Source organism: Natator depressus, chromosome 2 (assembly GCF_965152275.1).
Source record: "Natator depressus isolate rNatDep1 chromosome 2, rNatDep2.hap1, whole genome shotgun sequence".
Taxonomy (NCBI): Eukaryota; Metazoa; Chordata; order Testudines; family Cheloniidae; genus Natator; species Natator depressus.
The window spans coordinates 175,759,535-175,781,417 of record NC_134235.1 but is presented as its reverse complement, the minus strand read 5'-3'; the positions used below and the strand labels follow the sequence as shown (position 1 = coordinate 175,781,417).

At 43.3% G+C, this 21,883-nt stretch overlaps 3 protein-coding genes across 4 annotated transcripts in view; 1 reads left to right on the top strand and 2 right to left on the bottom strand.

Moving 5' to 3' along the window:
* The window catches only part of ANLN (anillin, actin binding protein), a 41,868-nt gene extending 29,796 nt beyond the window's left edge, over positions 1-12,072 (top strand). Inside the window, exons 21-25 of one of the 2 annotated variants that reach the window (XM_074945341.1) lie at positions 818-871; positions 3,867-3,953; positions 7,145-7,252; positions 9,554-9,726; positions 10,157-12,072. In XM_074945341.1, coding sequence (XP_074801442.1) covers positions 818-871; positions 3,867-3,953; positions 7,145-7,252; positions 9,554-9,726; positions 10,157-10,280 — 546 coding nt within the window. In that variant the 3' untranslated portion in view covers positions 10,281-12,072. The remainder of the gene's footprint in view (positions 1-817; positions 872-3,866; positions 3,954-7,144; positions 7,253-9,553; positions 9,727-10,156) is intronic. The other variant, XM_074945342.1, reaches the window with a different exon arrangement.
* Positions 12,073-16,112: 4,040 nt separating this feature from the next.
* The window catches only part of AOAH (acyloxyacyl hydrolase), a 119,934-nt gene continuing 114,163 nt past the window's right edge, over positions 16,113-21,883 (bottom strand). Inside the window, exon 22 of the mRNA XM_074945344.1 lies at positions 16,113-16,679. Within this exon, the coding sequence (XP_074801445.1) occupies positions 16,551-16,679 (129 nt within the window). The 3' untranslated portion in view covers positions 16,113-16,550. The remainder of the gene's footprint in view (positions 16,680-21,883) is intronic.
* On the bottom strand, positions 19,757-21,514 carry LOC141981622 (myb/SANT-like DNA-binding domain-containing protein 2). The gene is made up of 2 exons (XM_074943253.1): positions 20,809-21,514; positions 19,757-20,229 (listed from the first exon to the last, which is right to left on the bottom strand). Exons 1-2 carry the CDS (start codon positions 21,389-21,391, stop codon positions 20,075-20,077), a joined length of 738 nt encoding a protein of 245 aa, XP_074799354.1. The 5' UTR covers positions 21,392-21,514; the 3' UTR covers positions 19,757-20,074.

The following is a 21,883-nucleotide window of genomic DNA, read 5'->3' as shown; positions in this document are numbered from 1 at the left end:
TCAAGAATTCTCCAATAAACTTTGAAGTGTCATGCTGAAGTCTGGTAGAGAAGGATTGGACTTAGTGCAATTCAATTCTGGAGTAAGGTATCTTTATAGACCATGACAGGCTAGGGATTTGCAAACAAGCGCCAGATGCCAATTCTGATCCCCTTTGATGCTTCCTTTAATTCTTTATTTAAAAAAAAAAATTAAAAAATTTTTTTTTTCTTTTTTGATTTGGGCCTCTTGTGGGAATTGTTCTTGGATTATTAAGCACTTGATTTGGTTATTGGAGTCTTCTGGTTCTTTGGGAAATAGTGTCTTTTTTACCTTTGTGCTCAGTGCTTCATGTTTGAGTACTCTCCTTTTTTGGATGGGAAAAGTAAATTATAAAAGCCATGATGATCATCTGGTAGTGTTTGAATGAATTTATGGGCCAAGCTGGGAAATACAGATTTTTTCCTAGAAATCCTTCTAGGAATATCATTTTAAGATATTTAGTTTCTCAATACCATAAATGCACATTGTTATACAGGAAGAGTGGAGATCTGACACTGCTTACAATCATGTGACTTTTTTTTTAAAGCTTTAGCTATGTCCTGCCCCTCAACTGCACTGAACTGCTTTTTAATTTGCTTTATACTTCCCCTTATGGGGGCTTAGATGACCACCACAGTGGTGTTGCAAATGCTTCTGCTCTAATATCTTATAATGCAAGACTGAATGCAGGGAGAGGAATGAAACATACTCAAATGTAGTTTTATGCTGCTTTTAAAAAAAAAACAAACTTCATTTCACACCTAGTCACATTCAGCATATTTCTTTTTTTCCCCAGATAAATTATGGAGGGAAGGAAAGAGAGCTACTGGGCTTTATGTTCCAGGACAAGGTTGCTATGTTTACTTGCTTGTGACTAAAACTTAAGACACTCTTTTCCTAGTGCATGTTGCTCATGTCTGTTGCTCTTCTTCTGCAGTAGTTAGAAGTTGAAATCTTTCTAGAAGGACACTTACAAAGATTCTCCTAATAAACTTAGCAAATTGGCAAGTGAAATATAATACAACTGGGTCATTTAAAAAGAAATCTCTGCAGTGTTAGTCTGTCCAGCATGCTAGAACTCAAATTTGTTTAAATGCCACCAAAGCTTCCAAATTTAAACCGTGTTGGTTTTTTTGTTTACAAACTAATGCTGTCAAGTGATTCTACTTCCATTTTTCCACACAATTCCATCAAAGGAATAAGGTTAACTGTTATGCTTCTAGGATAGAAGGGATCAGAAAACACAAAACACTTAGCATCCCACAAATTCTATGGCTTTTTCTCTAAATACTTTTCTCCTACTGTTAAACAGTCTCCACATATGTGTTAGCCTGCTTGGCAAGCTTTTAGGTAACTTCAGACACCACAGCAGGTGCTTGCGTCTTAGTCTAGTTCCCCTGAGGTACTTTCCCACACTTTGAGGTGTATGGGGAAAGGGGTCCCTTCCTGTCCTGGCATTGTCTCTTAAACCCTCAATTATTTGTGGAGAAGTGGCTTATCTTGAGCCACTCTTTCTTTTTTTTTTTCTTTCCTTTTTGCTTGGTTTAGCTTAATAGGGTCTATAAGGAAAAACAGTGTATTCCTACAGTCAACATGCCAATATCCATGTCCATATATAGTATTCATAAACTACAGAGAAGCTCCAAGTCCATCAGTGTTAATGGTAGTCCCAGGCTAGGTTACCAAAGGTCATGGACTAGAGTTTTCTCTTCATGCAGTTGTCCAGCACATCTATCTCTCATTCAAGGAAACTTCAAAACTGAAGGAAACTTTGTCAAGAGAAGCATATTTCTCCCACACAAGAGGAGGTCTCCAAGAACCCTTCCACACACAAAATAGCTGGCAGTAATCCCCAACTCTTCTTAGTCACTTGATAAATCTGTGTCAACTTGTTAGTCACATGATCAAGAGCCTTCATTAGCTACCATGCAGCTATATTTAATAACTTTCCTATCATTTACAAAGTAGTTTGTAACTATGATCCTCACTGGAAATGAGAGGGGAAATAAGGGAGCCAGACTAACTTGCTTAAACTAACTTTTTTTTAAAGTGGATTTTACTGTAGTTTAATTGAATATAAGTAACTTTCTCTTGGCACATAGTAAACTATGGAGCCATGGGACTTCTTTTGTTGTAAGCAAAAATCCAGCATTATTCCTTTTTCTCTCCAAACTATAATAGTCTTGCTTTTTTAACTTCTTTGGTATCTGAAGACTTCCTATCTTCTGGTGCTCAAGATACATTTGCCAAGGTTTCTCTATTCCTTTACCTAGTGCAAGAATAAAACCACACACTTCACCTGGGATAGTCTAGTACTCTAAAAATGGTCAGATCTCTTGCCTCTGCAGATGTGCTTTATGTATCTGGGCTAAACATACTGACTACCTAAAAGCTTTTCAATTCAAAGAGTGCTAACATATCTGACGACTGATAAGTCATCTTATTTAGGGAATTTTCTCCTTGATATTGTACATACCCTTAAGCAATAAATATGGAGGGCCTGATCTTGTTCCCATAGAAGTCACTGGCAAAATTTCTATCAATTGTGATGGATGGCATTGGTTCTGTTTGATGCTTCTTCACTCGATATACACATCAAGTCATCTCAAGGAGAAGGGACTCTTCTTCATGTATAGTAGTGAGCACACAGGTGTTTTCAATATTGGTGTATCTGCTAGAAGCATGGGCTCTTTGCTTTTGGACACTGCATGGCTACAGTGGATCTCATCAGTAACATGAAAAACAAACACAACATTATGCTTCAAAATAACACACTTAGATTCTGAGTTACCAAATCATTCCAATCCTGTGGAGATTCTGTGAACCTCACCTTTTATATCACAAAGTTTTTCCCTACTGAAACAGTTTCTACAAGGCAAAATTTGAGGTTTAACAGTTGGCTTGTTATAAACACTCCATCTGTCCCTGAAGTAGAGACCTGTGAATGATTTGGGAAGATGATAGAATTTAGGTATGAATGAGTCTTCACACTTGCATGGAATTGTTTCAAGGCATGTATGTTCTGTTCAACAGCTTAGCATTCTAATTACCCTTTAGTGACACAGAACCTACTTATGCCCTAGTTTAGCTTGGTAATGTTTTAATAGGTTTATACAAACAACTGTTTAAAATCTATTTTGTCTCATGGCTTAACCTTGGTTAGAGTATTCATTACAGTTTTTAGGTTTTAGCTAAAAAGCACTATTGGTGGATATATTGTCTTGTGGTCATGTTTTCCGCTTTACTCAGGGCTGGGTGTGTGTGCGCGTGGGTGGGTGGGTTAAATACATTTGTAAGCAAAGGAGAGTTCAGATGGCATCCAAGTGCCTCCTAATACTGAGGACAGTAGATTACGTGCACATAGCCAAACCTTGAAAAATGAATCTTTCTAGATGGCTATACAAATAGCATCCTGCTCATACCCTAGAAAAGTAAAATTTTGGGTTTGTCTACACTGAGAAGCTAATTCAGATTAAGGTAGGATGTGAATTTAAAGTGGAGTAGCTATTCCTGATTAACTCCTTGCGCAGACTGGGAGTGGATTGATTTTATTTGGAATATGGCACTCTTATTCCAGATAAGAGCATCCACACGTGGAGTTCATCAGGAATAGCTCCTTGTGTAGATAAGCCCTTATAAGTGGAGTCAGAAGATCAATAACACTTTTGACAGCAAGTGGCTGTTAGCCCTGGTATTTAGGGATCTCTGGCCACTCTTCCAATGACAGATGTCAAAACCATTCGTTGCTAATCTCTTGCTGTTGCTGATTTGTTTGTACTGGGAACAAAGCTTTTAAGATGCATCAAAATTAAATAACTAAGTTAAGGGGCTTGGTTTTTTTGCAGGTTCCCTTTTTGTCTCCTTTGGAAGGCCACATACATCTAAAACTAAAATGTCAAGTAGACTCCTGTGTGGAGGAAAAGGGATTTTTGGTAAGTAACTTGCTCACTGTTTGCTAAATCACCCTGACTTCCATTAAGTAAAACAAACACATTTTATTTTCTGGGCAGTAACCAAACCAGGCTTAATAAATGCTCAGGTGGAAATGATTCCATGCTACCTGTATCTTCTGATTTAAAGTAAAGTTTCTAAGACTGGTTTAAGATATCTTATTTGCCTAGTTAAAAAGCAGAGCCTATTGAATCTGCAAAGTTGTCTTAGGCTGAAATCGCTTGGTATCAATATTGCCTTTTGATGGACTAATTTTTTTATTTTTTTTTTATTTTTTTTTAAGTCTAATTGTCTGTTTTGTATGGTTGTGGCCAGACCTTTTATTGTCATCATGCCCTTCCATTAACCTCCCTTTGAAGGAGCTAATCTGGCTAGTAAATGACAGTGACATAGGGTGAGATTCTAGAGGCTGCCAGAGGCTTTTTTTCTGACAAATTGGACTCTTTTTGACCTATTAAAAGCAAATCGTATGTAATAGAATGTATTCTGTTTTGTGAACAAGCAAAACTTTTTTTAATGTACTCATTATGCTCTCCTTCTAGCTTTTGGCTCATAGCAGGCAAGTTACACTCACTGTATCAGAAACAAATTGTTTAAAATCAACATCTGTAAAAACCAAACCATAATTAATCTGGCCTTGGTTGTTTAAATGTAGCTGCCATTCCAGCCTAGTGAAATGCATTACTGCAGTTGTAGCCAGCAGATGGCACTAAATGTGTTGTAAAAATGCCTTTGCAAAACAAGTGTCTACTATAATGTGATTAATTCCTAGTCCAAGATCTGTCTTCCTTTCCTCTCTATATAGATGAAATTGGAGCTTACATTCTACCTCTTGGAATCCCCTTCATTATTTTGATCTGCAAATTGTTGCATGCTTCGTTATCGATGCCCCACTTTCCTTAACAGCCTCTTTTTGGGTCAGCATTAAACTTCTATTTTCATGCAGTTAAATGGACTGCTATACTATGCTAAGCACAAACAAACAATATTTATGTTTTCACTATAGTCTTAAAAGCCTTCTAGAGTGGGCTCTTTTACACTGGCTTCCTGTACTATTGAAATGTGTTGCCTTCTGAATTGCCTAGAAAACGGTGTGTAATGTGATACAGGAAAACTGCTAATCTTGCCAAGAGAAGTAAATGCTCTGCATAAACTAAAGAAATATAGGGGAGTAGGCTAGCCCAGTATCTTGTCTTCTAACAGTGGCCAATGCCAGGTGCTTCAGAGGGAATGAACAGAACATGTAATCATCAAGTGATCCATCCCTTGTTGCCCATTCCTGGCTTCTGGCAGAGGCTAGGGACACCATCCCTCCCCATCCTGGCTAAATAGCCATTGATGGACCTATCTTCCATGAACTTATCTAGTTCTTTTTTGAACCCTGTTATAGTCTTGGCCTTCACAACATCCTCTGGCAAGGAGTTCCATAGGTTGTATGAGCGTTGTGTGAAAAAATACTTTTTCGTTTGTTTTAAACCTGCTGCCTATTAACTTCATTTGGTTACCCCTAGTTCTTGTGTTATGAGGAGAAAATAACACTTATTTACTTTCTCCACACCAGTCATGATTTTCTAGACCCCCTTTTCATCTCTTTTCCAAGCTGAAAAGTCAGTCTTAATCTCTCCTCATATGGAAGCTGTTCCATACCTCTAGCCATTTTTGTTGCTCTTTTCTGTACCTTTTCCAATTCCAATATACCTCTTTTTTGAGGTAGGGCAACCAGATCTGCACACAATATTCAAGATGTGAGCATACCGTGAATTTATATAGAGGCAATATGATATTTTCTGTCTTACTATCTATCCCTTTCCTAATGATTCCCGACATTGTTAGCTTTTTTGACTGTCGTTGCATGTTGAGTGGATGTTTTCAGAGAACTATCCATAATGACTCCACGATCTTTCTTGAATGGTAACAACTAATCTAGACCCTATAATTTTGTATGTATAGTCGGGATTATGTTTTCCAATGGGCATTACTTTGCATTTATCAACATTGTATTTCATCTGCCATTTTGTTGCCCAGTCATCCAGTTTTACAGATTCCTTTGTAATTCTTGGCAGTCTGCTTGGGACTTAACTATCTTCAGTAGTTTTGTAACATCTGAAAATCCCCCTCCAACTTCTTATTTAAGCTTACTTGACTCCTCACTCAGCTTATCATAACATGGTCAAATTCTACATAACTATGTGATCACTTAATGTTTTTAATGACTCCTATATTGCACTCTTACAATAGCATTTTGCTGAACCAGTTCTGCCAGTGTCTGTTCTAGGTCAGTGGTTTTCAACCTTTTTTTTTTTTTTTTTGTGGACCCCTAAAAAAATTTTGAATGGAGATGTGAACCTTAATTTTAGACTAATCTGTGGACCCTCAGAAGTCCATGGACCAGAGGTTGAAAACCACTATTCTAGCCAATGCTTGAGATGCTTGCAATTCAGTGCTAGAAGATCATTTTATTTATTAAAAAGTTTATCTTTTAAACTAACTTAACTTTTTTTTGTTTTTTGAAATATTGGGGGTAGCAGCACTCTAAATCTAGGATTAACTTCTAGATTGCAGGTGTGTGTTAAAAAATAAAAAAGCTCAATACGCACATCAACAGCTTTTTCACACAAAAAAGCTTAATGGATGTGAGGTCTGTGGAAGACAACCTGGTGTCACATCATGGTCATTACAAATGCCAGCTCTTAGCAGTGAATCGGATCTTGTGAAAAGCCCTATACGAGAATTAAGTATTCTGGGAAGACAAAGCATGTTTTAATATTGATGGGAGGAAATGTCACATGTATAGTGAATTCTAAGTGCTGGTGGTGGCCAATACTACCCTCTGGTTCCTAAATGCATAGGGACACCATGACACTGCCAGATTTCGAAAGCTCAGCATGCTGGGTGCTGAACTCTTGAAAATCTGCCCTACTGTGTCTAAAGGCAAGATCTAGCCTCTGATTTACTACAGCCTTGACTATACACAAATTTAATATACTAATATCATCATTAAAGTGGTATGCTCCCTTCCTGCCCCCCTCCCCCCAAAAAACCCCAAACAAACGACACAGTGGTCGACATAAAGGTGCTTATGGCAGTATGATTAACCAACGTAGTTTAAACCAGGATAAACTGGTGTGTAGAACATATTTAAGTCACACAGGTCACTTAATTTTCTTTTTAGACAATGTTTGAAGATGTTAGTGGATTTGGGGCTTGGCATCGGCGCTGGTGTGTGCTTTTTGGAAACTGCATCTCTTATTGGACGTATCCAGATGATGAAAAGCGAAAGGTAATGTAGTTTATGATCCACCTATTATATTGCTTAATGTGGGGATTCTTAACCTGAAATATTTCACAGTATCTGTTTTCCCTTAATCCTGCATTCATTTTTTACTGATGCAGAGTTAGTCCTTAGAAACCTAAGCTCTTAAAGCTTTTTGGGGTGGGGTGTGCAAGATAACTCTTCTCTCAATTTGATTAACTTCTGTATAACCCAGGACAAAAACCGAGAGGCAGATCCTAAAGTTGGTAGCAGTTTCCATGGTAGTGGGGCAGCAGGTCCTCATTTTCTCTATTTAATTTTCAAGATTTAAAGCTTTTTCTGTTAGTGATCTTGTCTGATGACTGATGTGTCTTGTTGTTCAATTTAAGAGGTGATGTAACACCCCTGACAACTCTAATAAGCAAGTTTTTCATTTAAATGATATATGTGGATTACTTCAAGTTTGTCAGGAAGAACAGCATCCTTAGTCTGACAAACCCCGTCCATAAAGCTTACTTTTAAGCAGTATGCTTTACCGTAGTAGGGGCCCAACTGTATTTATAGCATGATTTACTGCCTATGGAATTTACCAAACCATGTTACACTCAACCACATTAAGGAGCTGCAAGACTACAAGCCATAGTTGTATGGTGCTTAAACACACACCTTGTAGAGAGTTTGAGTTACTCTTTAGCTAATGGCCCAAATCAGAAAGGTTCATCTCTCATTGATTTGGACCCCTCTTGGCTCCTCAGTCTGATTCTACATGTGTATGTAAATGTTTTCAACTCCTGAGGGCTCCCTTCAAGGTGTTTTTTGACTCACTTAGGCAGTTTACCATTAAAAGACTAATTTATTGTCAAAGCACAAATTTCCTCTTAAAATTCTGGGTCAAACACTGGATCTCTTGGGCTTTCTATGCCAGTTCACATGCATAGATATAGCATCTCCCTGTTAGCAGAAGACAGTGCACTGGCCAGCTTTGCCCTAATGAATCATGTACTCTTCCTCCCTGCTGGCTGGGAGAGATTATACTGTATTTTACAGCCTGAAAGATGACTTGGATAGGAAAGTTCTCCGGACCTTGCTGTCTAAGGAGCTTTGGGATTGCTTCCCAAACTTCCTTGTATCAAGTCTTCCGGGTTGTATCATTGCCTCTTTCTAAAAACTGTGGGCAGGGCAGCTATGGTAATAGGTAACATTATTAACAGCATGTAATTTTTTTTTTTGTTGAGTCACTGTTCTTCCTACTGGCCTATACACAAGATCTTGTGTATACCATGGCAAGAACCCCTACATTCGGTGGCATAGTTAACTTACTCTTATCTCAAAGTGTTTCATTCCCAATCAGAACTATGGCTCCTATAACATTAAAATTTGTCAATGATTACTTTAAACCATAGGTCGTCTTAGGTTGGCCTTTCTAAGAAAACCTCCGTAGTTGTTTCAGTAGCCCAGCTCAGAACCTTCTTCCCAATGTGTCAAGGGAAATCCCTTATGTGGCTCATCTGCTCAGCTTGTGAGCCCTACCCTTCTTGTTCTCGTGGCTCCCTAGCTGCAAGCCGAGACTATAGCTCTGCCTCTGTGGAACAGTGCAGGGATCATACAATGTAATACAACTAACTTTCCTTATACCAAATCCTGTGGCTATAGAATCATGCTGTACACTAAAATGAATGGTGCAGTTTACATCTCAATGCTACTATTTCAGGCTTTCAGTAGATTTGGGCAACCATCACTGCATCAACTTTGGTTCATACTTCCAAAGCTATCTTTGTGACTAATGACTAGGTTTGGAAGGATTTGATTTTTGCTGATAAATGTCAATTTCACAGTATACACACACACACACACACAAACCAACAATTTTTTTCCATAGATGATGGTGATTTAAATTTACAGATAGGTGAAGTAAGAAAAGTGCTTCTTGAGAACGTAGTTTGATTTAAGGATATTTATTTTGTATATTTTGACATGTGATGTTGACAATTGTAATTCAATAATTGTCTGACTCTTCCCCACCCACCCCCCCCATTATGTCATTCAACTCTGAACATTTAAATAGATGCTGGCGCATAGTTCTGTAGTAAGTATTGAATTCTGCAGCCATGTAGTACATGGCAGGGTAGGGCTTGCTTATTCCACTGTAATATCTGCAGTCTCCCACTCCAGATATGGCTGTTTCAACTTTTGGGTGAAGTGAACCCTGTTCATGTATGGGTGGAAAATCTGTTCTGGGTGCACGTCATAGGATACCTATTGGCAAACAGTGCTATGTAGAATTACAAATCCTGTTTGCTATAACCTGACTTTTCCACTAACTTTCAGCATCCTATGGGCCGGATAAACTTGGCTAACTGCACTAATCGTCAGATTGAACCAGCCAACCGAGAGTTCTGTGCCCGACCCAACACTTTTGAGCTAATCACTGTCCGACCTCAGAGGGAAGAGGATAGAGAGACTCTGGTCAGCCAATGTAAAGACACTCTCTGTGTTACCAAGTAAGTGAATAAATAATGAGCTGTAACCTTTCTGCAGCGTATTAGGATTGATATTAACAGGCTATGATGCTGTTGATCTTCAGAATTTGAATAGGACCATTATCAACTGCCATGTTAAGACACTGGGTGGGTTAATCTTGAGCCATTTTGTTTAGTTCTGTTTTGCAGTTCTGCTCACATGCAGTCTTGTGAGAATGAGGAACCACAGCTCTCATTTTGAGAGCAGTATTAGTGTCCTATAGTTTGTCTGACCACACTTTGTGTGGCGGACAAGTGTGTTTTTGTTTTTGTTTTTTTCCCCCCTTCATTTTTACTGAGCTCTAACAGGACTTAACTGAGTAGTTCTGCAGGACACTCCATCCTCAGTGACTTGGATGGAGAGTGGGAAGGATGTAGCAACAGATCTTATTATTATTTTTTTTTTTTAAAGGAACTGGTTATCCGCTGATACTAAAGAAGAGCGTAACCTTTGGATGCAAAAACTCAACCAAGTTCTTGTTGACCTTCGTATGTGGCAGCCTGATGCATGCTATAAACCTATTGGAAAGCCTTGAAACGATGAGGAAAATTGCCATGAGATTTTATGTACAAGAAAACAAACACAAATTATATTATAAATCCTTTTATATGTAGGATTGTCTAAGGTCCTCTGGGTTACTTATTATACTTTATGCTTTAAATCTGGAAGAGTACGTGCCATTCATTATACAGGACTATATTATGCAGTATTTGTATTTCTCTATTAGAATTTTAACTGATCTTTTTTTCCCCTAACATTTATGAGTGTGATAGGAAGCAATTAAGTTCTTTGAATGTGCTAAATATTATTATAAACCTCCACTTCTTGGAAATCTATACAGCTTGGTATGTTCTCTTAAAATATCCGTTTATTCTGAAACAGCTAAATCAGGACTTAGGTTTATCACAGGAAATCAGAAATTTCTTGTAAAACACAAGTGTACTAGTTAACTGTATTTTCCTTAAGGGAACAGTGACTCCTCAGAGTACACGCAGTTTACTAGGTAGAGTGCTGAAGCAGGAAGGAACTTCAATGCTTTTGAGGTTTTCAGTAGTTCTTCCTTAGGCATAAAAGTTGCCAGTTTTGTGCACTTTACAGCGCGCAGTATAAACTTTCGCTTGTGGAAACTACTTGTGAGCAGAACAAAAAATGTACAGATACATCCATAACTGTTTCTTACATTCTTAATCTTGTCTGCCATTTCTTATACAAACCAGTTTATGGACAAGTGCATGGCACACGCTATGTGGTTTACAGGAGTTGAATTATGTATGCGGTATGTTGCACATTTTCATAGAAATAAAAAAATGTCTTGAATATTTTACTAGGGTTTTATAAATTTAGTTTCAAACTGCCCAAATGTTTGGTTCCGGAATCTCATGATTTGTACAGACTATAATTCTCACTATTCTGCATTTGAGCACCAGGAAAATATATTGTAAAATTGTCTTTGAGTTTTTTAAAAAAAAAAAAAGCTGCTATATACCAACTAATACTTTTCTGGCCATAAGTAATACCATAGAGTTGGCTGTAAGTGCAGGTAAAACGCACTGTACTTCAGGCCATCAGTAAAATGGCAGAACTACTCAGTTAAAGTCCAAATATGCAATGTTCATAAGCTTTCCACTGGGCTTAGTGTAAAGTGTACTATAGCACGACTGCGAGTGCAGTAGTGTAATTTTAAATTGCTATGAACTGTTAAATTTTCACACTTGAAACACTAAATTCTGTCACCCATACCTCTTTCATCCTGTCATTTTGTACTATCGCTCTTGAATCTAGTTTTTTTGTGTCTTTAAATATTTCAGAATGATGTATTAAGATTTATTTTATTCCCTTTATGTAAAGAATAAAAACACTGAGTAAGCTTCTCAGAAATGGGTCGCCTACAGTAATAGAAGTAAACTTTGGATTGGACGGGGGAGAAGAGTGGCTCTGAAGGAAGTAGATAACATTTCAGGGCTTCTAGTCCATATACAGATGGTGGATTGGGTTGTGCTCAGTGGAGGGGGAAGACTGACTCGTATATAGAAAAGAAGATGCATTGTTGATGTCTGGCCCATACCATACTAAGTCTGTAGTGATCTGACAATTGTCTGGTCTGTGTTTGATACATTCACTCCAGTTCAGAGGTCAAGTAATCATGCTACAGACCTCTACCCAACTTCATCAGAGACCAAGTGTTGGGTATGGAGACTAGCGGTGGTCCAACCTGGTCAGGACTGAAGCATGTTGTCAGGGCAGCATGAAGCTTGTATTTCCACTGTCTAAAGTCCTCTATCCAGATAGGTGCATAAACTTGGAGACTATGCTCTATCTTCTTTCACAAGTGAACAGCAGGAAAATTGCAAAGAAAGTCTCTTGGCCACCAGTGATGGACACACTCAAAACATAAACAATGCTCAAAGCAGTGTCAAGGGAGACCTCTCAAGTTGAGGGTAATGGAGCTGATGACATATGAAATGTAGGTACTTCAGAATTCAATGTGAGTTACAGAAAACTGCCCTCCCTGCTTTTTTTATCAGGCCTGTCTATGTGAATTTAAATTTTATTGAAATGAAGACTTTGGACACTATATTTTGAACTTCTGACCACTTCATTTGCATGCTGTTCACAAGCAATCTCTTTTTGAACTGCAAGCAGTCCAAATTCCTGTGCAGCTTAAAACCCTTCTATTGCCAACATAATTCCTGCACAGTGATGGGTATATTTGATATCTTGCAACTCCAAAACTAGAAATGGGATCTTTGTCCCAACAGAAAGCCAGGGACTCCCATCCTTCTATAGCTAGCTTCCAGCCCTAATAAAACAGCAAGAGATTGGATCCAAAATTTTATGTGTATAGAAGTGTTTTTTTAAAACTTTGGAAAACTGAGATCTATAGAGTAGGTCTTAAAGCTAAAGCTCCCTTTTGTACAGTATCGGTGGAAGGATAAAAGAATAGTGGATTTCTAAATTTTAGTTTGTAAATACATGGTGCACTCAGATCCCATCACAGGCTGATGTGAGAAATACAATCCAGTGGGGCGATTGAGTCATGTAGGCTTGCAGTGAGCAGAAACATGCTTCATTAGTTTATCAGTGAGCAGTTGTTTAAATTTTCAGTGGTTATATTTCAGTGACTTTTCTCTTTAATCCTCTTAAATGTGAACTATAAAAGCTATTGGAGGGGCTTGAAAGCAACTAATTTTTTTTAAAAAAGGAATTATTGTATTTTAACTAAATTTGTTCCCATGTTCTTTGAATCTGGGCTGCTGACTGTAGCACCTCAGTGAGTGTGACAAGAGGAAAAAGTGGTTTAAATGGGAACCGATATTTTAATTTTTTTAATGGTATTAAGTGTTTGAATTATAAGCCTCTGTAAATCACCAGACAAGAAAAAGATTATTAGAGTGAAATGCTGGCTTCCCACAGGAAATGCACCTTGGCTCCAAACTATTCTCAAACATCAGAGGACAAAAGTGTTTTTGATTGCTTTCTTCCCACCAGCTAAGTTTGCAACTCAAAGCAGGGGTAGGGGAGGAATAAAAAGACCTGACATGAAGGAACTGTAGCTGGCTGGTGCTTGAGAGCAAGGTTTTCTAGGCATAAGGAAGAGAGCCCCAGTGTTTAGCCTGGATTAGATTTAAGGGACTTGTATATAGCTCAGATGGGTGGCATGTGACCCCTGCCATTGGGGAGGCTGGGCTGGAGTGCTGGAAGTAGGGGGGACCTATTAGTGCTTGGACCATGCCCCTACTCCCTGTTCAGCCTCCTGCCCTGGAGGTTCCCCATTCCTGCTTGCCCCCTGAGGCCTGCCCATTGCTCATGCCCCTTCTGACGCTCCCCAAAGGTGCCCTGCCTGCCACCTGTACCTCTTCAGCCCCTCTCTCTCCACCCCATCCCCTTGCAGTCCCATTTCTGCCCCCCCCCCCCCCCCGGCCTTTCAAGGAATGAAAAGGTATGAGGGGAGGGAGGGGAAGAGGTGCAGTGTGGGTGGGGCCATGGGAGAAGAGCAGGATGTGGGAGCAAGGCCTTGGGGAATGGAGTGTGGGTGGGGCCAAAGGGAGGTGTGCTGCATCCTGTTTGGGGGGGCTTAGCCTCCTCTGGCCTAATATACCCACGATTGCTTGTTAGAGAAGCTTCTATTCCCTTTAGAAACCTAAAACTAACGCATTTGTGTGTATGTCAGTGGTTCTCGGCCTGTGGGCTGCATGCAGCCCAATTAGAACACTGCTGGGGTCCAGCTGTGTGCTCAAAAGCTTCCCACTCTGGTCTGGCCAGGATTGGGAGACAGCACCACACAGCCATAGGCAGATTAACGTTTTGTGGGGCCCTGGGCCAGAGCCGGGGGGTGGGGGGCAGGGGGCCTCCACAAAACCTTCTGCCTATGGCCCTGCCCGTGGCCCCTGCCCCTGTTCCACTCACAGTCCTCCCCCATTCCACCCCTCCCATCCATTTGCACCTTTCTACCCCCGCACTGTGGCCCTGAGACCGGAGAAGGTTTTGTGCGGCCCAGGGCCGTAGCAAGGGTGAGAGTCATCGTCCCGCTGCCCTGAGGCTGGGAGACAGCTCCTCCAGTCCCAGGGCCACAGCTGCAGTTTGGGCGCTGGGCTTCCCCCGGCACTCCTGCTGGGGAGCAGGTCAGGGCACACCTTTTTCCAGACATGGGCCCCATTAGCTAATCCACCAATGCATGCAGTCCTGCTGGAGCTTTCCTTCCAGCAGCGAAGGCGAAGCAGCCTCCTATGGCAGGGGAAGAGCTCAGCAGTCCAATGTAAGGGGCTCTGCTGGGTAAGTGGGTCCTGAGGGAGCCTCACCTGGGCAAGCCCTGCTCCTGCTCCTGCTCCAACCTGTCTGATCGCGTCTCTTCCGAGGGGCCAGTGTGATCCCTGGCAGACACAGTCACCTCCCAGTGGGGCGTGGGAGAGTGGGTTTGGAGGGGGAGCTGTGGGCAGTGAGGGGGTAAGGGGCACTGGGTGGTTTTGTGTTGGGGGCTTGGCCATGAGAGGGCTGGGTGGGGTGGGGTTGTGCAGGGTGCTGTGCAGTTGGGGTCTGTAGAGGGGTCTCTGGGCAGGGGCCCCAGGCATAGGGAATCGGGGTGGGGGTGTTGTGCAGGAGGTCAGTGTGGTATGTGGTGTGGGCCTGCCCCTGAGAGAAAGGGGCATGCTAGCAGCACAGAGCTGGGTGGGCCAGTTTGTGTCTGGTACAGGTCTCAACCGGCAGTCCACACTGGTAAATAGGTTGCGAACCACTGTGTATGTTTAACCTTGTAAATAACTTTCCTTCTAGTTAATTCAAGGATTGGCTACAAGTGTTTAAGAGGCAATTGACCTGGGGTAAGTGACTGGTCCTTTGGGACTGGGAGTACACCAAAAATCACAACGATATTAAAGGACCATCCATCATAAAGGCAGGCTTGCCTAGGTGGTAAGCTAGATAAGGGGCCTGTCTGTGACTCATGCATTAGGCTGTTTAGTGTCTGATGAGTTTACCCTACATACTAGGTTTGGTGAAATCTAAGTATAGAATCCACAGCCAATTTGGGGTTTGTGCCCTGCCAGCTTGACAGCTCACTTAACAGCAGCGGACACAGTAGTTACAACTCACCCCCAGCTTACCTGCAGTACTGAGCAGCCTTACCTCACACTGACTTCAATATGAGTTAAGTGCACTCAGAAGCTTGCAGGCTTAGGCCATATTACCTACGATTTGTATTGCAGTAGCATCTGGAAGCCTCCGTTATGGACCAGGACCCCATTGTGCTAAGCACTGTACAAAACAGAGAACAAAGACTGTCCCTGCCCCAGAGAGCTTACAATCTGATCACAGGCTGTATTCTTTAACACTTTAACTACATTATATGGACTGAGGTATGCTCGTTTAACAGATTTTTCCTACTGGCTAGCACTGCTCATGTATAGATTGGCATAAAGAATGGAATAAGGGGCATGAACTCTTCTTCATTAGGGCTGTTTTATGCAAAGTCTAACTTTGTAACTTTTTGTTTAAAAAGGCAGGTGATTGCTACCTTTACCTGCTTGCCGTGAGGTCACTGCTACCAATGGATCCAACCCTCCATCACTTTATATATAGAGTCCTAACCTGAGCTGACCCCTTCTTAACTTCAAAAGCTTCCTCATGTGAGTAAAGGCTGCAGGCTGGCCCCAGTATTTTCGTGTGACTTTGGCAACTCACAAACAGTGTAAATAATACTACTTTTTTCAGAGTTTAAGTATATCTTTTTTCCAAATGCATAACGGGTTGTCAAGGTGGACCCTACATACTATCAAAGGGGGCAGGGAAAACACCTCTGCCCAATCAGATTGACTTAGTGCTGCCAGGCAAATCAAAATTCTGTTTCATAGTCCTCCATGGCACATTTTTAATAAGCAAATAGCCGTTTTAATAATAGATTGACACAGCCACACCAACTGTTACATACAATTTATGGCAACATCAGTGAGTTTTTGTTTGATCGGATTAACCATTCAAAGTCATCCACAGGGAGATCACCAAAGAAATCTGATGTAGGCTTCTTCAATTTAGTAGAGGCAGAGAAAGCCCTGTTGTGGATTTGCAAATTGAGGTGGTTAAATAGTCCTGTTGGCAAACATCCATTGATTCATTTTCATGACTCTATACATAACCAAAGCTAAAGCCTAGCTTACTCACATATGTGGCTTTGCAGATGAGATGCAACACTTTTTGGAAAGATGGCTCTTACGTCATCTGGCCAAAAGAGGCTGGCTTTGTTTCTTTTCCTTGCAGCCTGGAAGACACTAGTAAGAATAGACAGTGCTGCATGGCTCAGGCAATGTTGAACTCAGTGTCCCCCTTGATCTTTGAACACATCTTCAATCTGTTTATTGAAGGGATTCTCCTTTCCAAGCACATGGGGCCATTCGCTTAGTGCCTTCTGCCAGATAATGCGTGCCCCCAGGGCTGAAGTAATCTGCAAACAATTTACACAAATACTGTCAGTTTCTTATTTTTATTTGTGTTACCTAGTGCCTAGGAGCACTCAGCATGGAGCAGTACTTCATTGTGCAAGGTGCTGTACAAACAGAACAAAAAGACAGACCCTGCCCCCAAGAGCATTCACTTTGATGGGCAGAATCCTGCTTTCCTTACACCTGCGGGTCAGTTCCACTTAGGGTATGTCTACACTACGGAATAAGGTCGAATTTATAGAAGTCGGTTTTTTAGAAATCGGTTTTATATATTCGAGTGTGTGTGTCCCCACAGAAGTGCATTAAGTGCATTAACTCGGCGGAGTGCTTCCACAGTACCGAGGCTAGAGTCGACTTCCGGAGCGTTGCACTGTGGGTAGCTATCCCACAGTTCCCGCAGTCTCCGCTGCCCATTGGAATTCTGGGTTGAGATCCCAATGCCTGATGGGGCTGAAACATTGTCGCGGGTGGTTCTGGGTACATATCGTCAGTCCCCCCCTTCCCTCCCTCCCTCCGTGAAAGCAAGGGCAGACAATTGTTTCGCGCCTTTTTTCCTGAGTTACCTGTGCGGACGCCATACCACCGCAAGCATGGAGCCCGCTCAGGTAACCGTCACCGTATGTCTCCTGGGTGCTGACAGACGCGGTACGGCATTGCTACACAGTAGCAGCAACCCATTGCCTTGTGGCAGCAGACGGTACAATACGACTGGTAGCCGTCCTCGTCATGTCCGAGGTACTCCTGGTCGCCTGTGTGAGGTCGATCAGGAGCGCCTGGGCAGACATGGGCGCAGGGACTAAATTTTTGGTGACTTGACCAGGTCATTCTCTTTAGTCCTGCAGTCAGTCGTATTGAACCGTCTAATGGTTAGCAGGCAGGCAATACGGATTGCTAGCAGTCATATTGTACCATCTTCTGCCGGGCAGGCAAGAGATGACGATGGCTAGCAATCGTATTGTACCATCTTCTGCCGGGCAGGCAAGAGATGACGATGGCTAGCAATCGTACTGTGCCATCTTCTGCCGGGCAGGCAAGAGATGAGGATGGCTAGCAGTCGTACTGTGCCATCTTCTGCCGAGCAGCCATGAGATGTGGATGGCTTGCAGTCCTTCTGCACCGTCTGCTGCCAGCCAAAGATGTAAAAGATAGATGGAGTGGATCAAAACAAGAAATAGACCAGATTTGTTTTGTACTCATTTGCCTCCTCCCCTGTCTAGGGGACTCATTCCTCTAGGTCACACTGCAGTCACTCACAGAGAAGGTGCTGCGAGGTAGATCTAGCCATGTATCAATCAGAGGCCAGGCTAACCTCCTTGTTCCAATAAGAACAATAACTTAGGTGCACCATTTCTTATTGGAACCCTCCGTGAAGTCCTGCCTGAACTACTCCTTGATGTAAAGCCACCCCCTTTGTGGATTTTAGCCTCCTGAAGCCAACCCTGTAAGCCGTGTCGTCAGTCGCCCCTCCCTCCGTCAGAGCAACGGCAGACAATCATTCCGCGCCTTTTTTCTGTGCGGACGCCATACCAAGGCAAGCATGGAGTCCGCTCAGCTCACTTTGACAATTAGGAGCACATTAAACACCACACGCATTATCCAGCAGTATATGCAGCACCAGAACCTGGCAAAGCGCTACCGGGCGAGGAGGCGCGGTCACGTGAGTGATCAGGACATGGACACAGATTTCTCTGAAAGCATGGGCCCTGCCAATGCATGCATCATGGTGCTAATGGGGCAGGTTCATGCTGTGGAACGCCGATTCTGGGCTCGGGAAACAAGCACAGACTGGTGGGACCGCATAGTGTTGCAGGTCTGGGACGATTCCCAGTGGCTGCGAAACTTTCGCATGCGTAAGGGCACTTTCATGGAACTTTGTGACTTGCTTTCCCCTGCCCTGAAGCGCATGAATACCAAGATGAGAGCAGCCCTCACAGTTGAGAAGCGAGTGGCGATAGCCCTGTGGAAGCTTGCAACGCCAGACAGCTACCGGTCAGTTGGGAATCAATTTGGAGTGGGCAAATCTACTGTGGGGGCTGCTGTGATGCAAGTAGCCCACGCAATCAAAGATCTGCTGATATCAAGGGTAGTGACCTTGGGAAATGTGCAGGTCATAGTGGATGGCTTTGCTGCAATGGGATTCCCTAACTGTGGTGGGGCCATAGACGGAACCCATATCCCTATCTTGGCACCGGAGCACCAAGCCGGCGAGTACATAAACCGCAAGGGGTACTTTTCAATAGTGCTGCAAGCTCTGGTGGATCACAAGGGACGTTTCACCAACATCAACGTGGGATGGCCGGGAAAGGTACATGACGCTCGCATCTTCAGGAACTCTGGTCTGTTTCAAAAGCTTCAAGAAGGGACTTTATTCCCAGACCAGAAAATAACTGTTGGGGATGTTGAAATGCCTATATGTATCCTTGGGGACCCAGCCTACCCCTTAATGCCATGGCTCATGAAGCCGTACACAGGCAGCCTGGACAGCAGTCAGGAGCTGTTCAACTACAGGCTGAGCAAGTGCAGAATGGTGGTAGAATGTGCATTTGGACGTTTAAAGGCGCGCTGGCGCAGTTTACTGACTCGGTTAGACCTCAGCGAAACCAATATTCCCACTGTTATTACTGCTTGCTGTGTGCTCCACAATATCTGTGAGAGTAAGGGGGAGACGTTTATGGCGGGGTGGGAGGTTGAGGCAAATCGCCTGGCTGCTGGTTATGCGCAGCCAGACACCAGGGCGGTTAGAAGAGCACAGGAGGGTGCGGTACGCATCAGAGAGGCTTTGAAAACCAGTTTCATGACTGGCCAGGCTACGGTGTGAAAGTTCTGTTTGTTTCTCCTTGATGAAACCCCCCGCCCCTTGGTTCACTCTACTTCCTTGTAAGCTAACCACCCTCCTCTCCTCCCTTTGATCACCTCTTGCAGAGGCAATAAAGTCATTGTTGCTTCACATTCATGCATTCTTTATTCATTCATCACACAAATAGGAGGGGTGATGGAGGAGGGAAGGAAAATGCCACACAGCACTTTAAAAGTTTACAACTTTAAAATTTATTGAATGACAGCCTTCTTTTTTGGGGGCAATCCTCTGTGGTGGAGTGGCTGGTTGGCCGGTGGCCACCCCACCGCGTTCTTGGGCGTCTGGGTGTGGAGGCTATGGAACTTGGGGAGGAGGGCGGTTGGTTACACAGGGGCTGTAGTGGCAGTCTGTGCTCCAGCTGCCTTTGCTGCAGCTCAACCATACACTGGAGCATACTGGTTTGGTCCTCCAGCAGCCTCAGCATTGAATCCTGCCTCCTCTCATCACGCTGCCGCCACATTCGAGCTTCAGCCCGCCACTTACTCTCTTCAGCCCGCCACCTCTCCTCCTGGTCATTTTGTGCTTTCCTGCAGTCTGACATTATTTGCCTCCACGCATTCGTCTGTGCTCTGTCAGTGTGGGAGGACAGCATGAGCTCGGAGAACATTTCATCTCGAGTGCGTTTTTTTTTTTCTTTCTAATCTTCACTAGCCTCTGGGAAGGAGAAGATCCTGTGATCATTGAAACACATGCAGCTGGTGGAGAAAAGAAAAGGGACAGCGGTATTTAAAAAGACACATTTTATAAAACACTGGCTACACTCTTTCAGGGTAAACCTTGCTGTTAACATTACATACATAGCACATGTGCTTTCATTACAAGGTAGCATTTTGCCTCCCCCCACCGCGTGGCTACCCCCTCAACCCTCCCCCCTCCCTGTGGCTAACAGCGGGGAACATTTCTGTTCAGCCGCAGGCAAACAGCCCAGCAGGAATGGGCTCCTCTGAGTGTCCCCTGAAGAAAAGCACCCTATTTCAACCAGGTGACCATGGATTATATCTCACTCTCCTGAGGATAACACACGAACGGATGTTGCTTGAACGCCAGCAAACATACACTGCAATGCTTTGTTGTACAATGATTCCCGAGTACGTGTTACTGGCCTGGAGTGGTATAGTGTCCTACCATGAAGGACGCAATAAGTCTGCCCTCCCCAGAAACCTTTTGCAAAGGCTTTGGGAGTATATCCAGGAGAGCCGCGAATGCCAGGGCAAAGTAATCCTTTCACATGCTTGCTTTTAAACCATGTATAGTATTTTAAAAGGTACACTCACCGGAGGTCCCTTCTCCGCCTGCTGGGTCCAGGAGGCAGCCTTGGGTGGGTTCAGGGGGTACTGGCTCCAGGTCCAAGGTGAGAAACAGTTCCTGGCTGTCGGGAAAACCGGTTTCTCCGCTTACTTGCTGTGAGCTATCTACAACCTCCTCCTCCTCATCATCTTCTTCGTCCCCAAAACCTGCTTCCGTATTGCCTCCATCTCCATTGAAGGAGTCAAACAACACGGCTGGGGTAGTGGTGGCTGAACCCCCTAAAATGGCATGCAGCTCATCATAGAAGCGGCATGTTTGGGGCTCTGACCCGGAGCGGCCGTTCGCCTCTCTGGTTTTCTGGTAGGCTTGCCTCAGCTCCTTCAGTTTCACGCGGCACTGCTTCGGGTCCCTGTTATGGCCTCTGTCCTTCATGCCCTGGGAGATCTTGACAAAGGTTTTGGCATTTCGAAAACTGGAACGGAGTTCTGATAGCACGGATTCCTCTCCCCATACAGCGATCAGATCCCGTACCTCCCGTTCGGTCCATGCTGGAGCTCTTTTGCGATTCTGAGACTCCATCATGGTCACCTCTGCTGATGAGCTCTGCATGGTCACCTGCAGCTTGCCACGCTGGCCAAACAGGAAATGAGATTCAAAAGTTCGCGGTTCTTTTCCTGTCTACCTGGCCAGTGCATCTGAGTTGAGAGTGCTGTCCAGAGCGGTCAAAATGGAGCACTCTGGGATAGCTCCCGGAGGCCAATACCGTCGAATTGTGTCCACAGTACCCCAAATTCGACCCGGCAAGGCCGATTTAAGCACTAATCCGCTTGTCAGGGGTGGAGTAAGGAAATCGATTTTAAGAGCCCTTTAAGTCGAAATAAAGGGCTTCATCGTGTGGACGGGTGCAGGTTTACATCGATTTAATGCTGCTAAATTCGACCTAAAGTCCTAGTGTAGACCAGGGCTTAGACAGTGAGCAGGTGCAATATTTTCTTTTTGTGAGGAAGTAAAGCAAATCTGGAGTAGAAGAGAAGAGATGGTACTACTGGGGCAAGGTCATTCAGTCCAACTCCTAGGCAGAGCAAGGAGCTGGATGGAAGT

Excerpts from the sequence above, each read along its gene's own strand:
- LOC141981622 (XM_074943253.1), bottom strand. The coding sequence starts at position 21,391 with ATGCAGAGCTCATCAGCAGAGGTGACCATGATGGAGTCTCAGAATCGC. Across the intron at positions 20,230-20,808 it reads AGGCGGAGAAGGGACCTCCG|CTGCATGTGTTTCAATGATC; the intron begins GTGAGTGTACCT and ends TTTCTCCACCAG.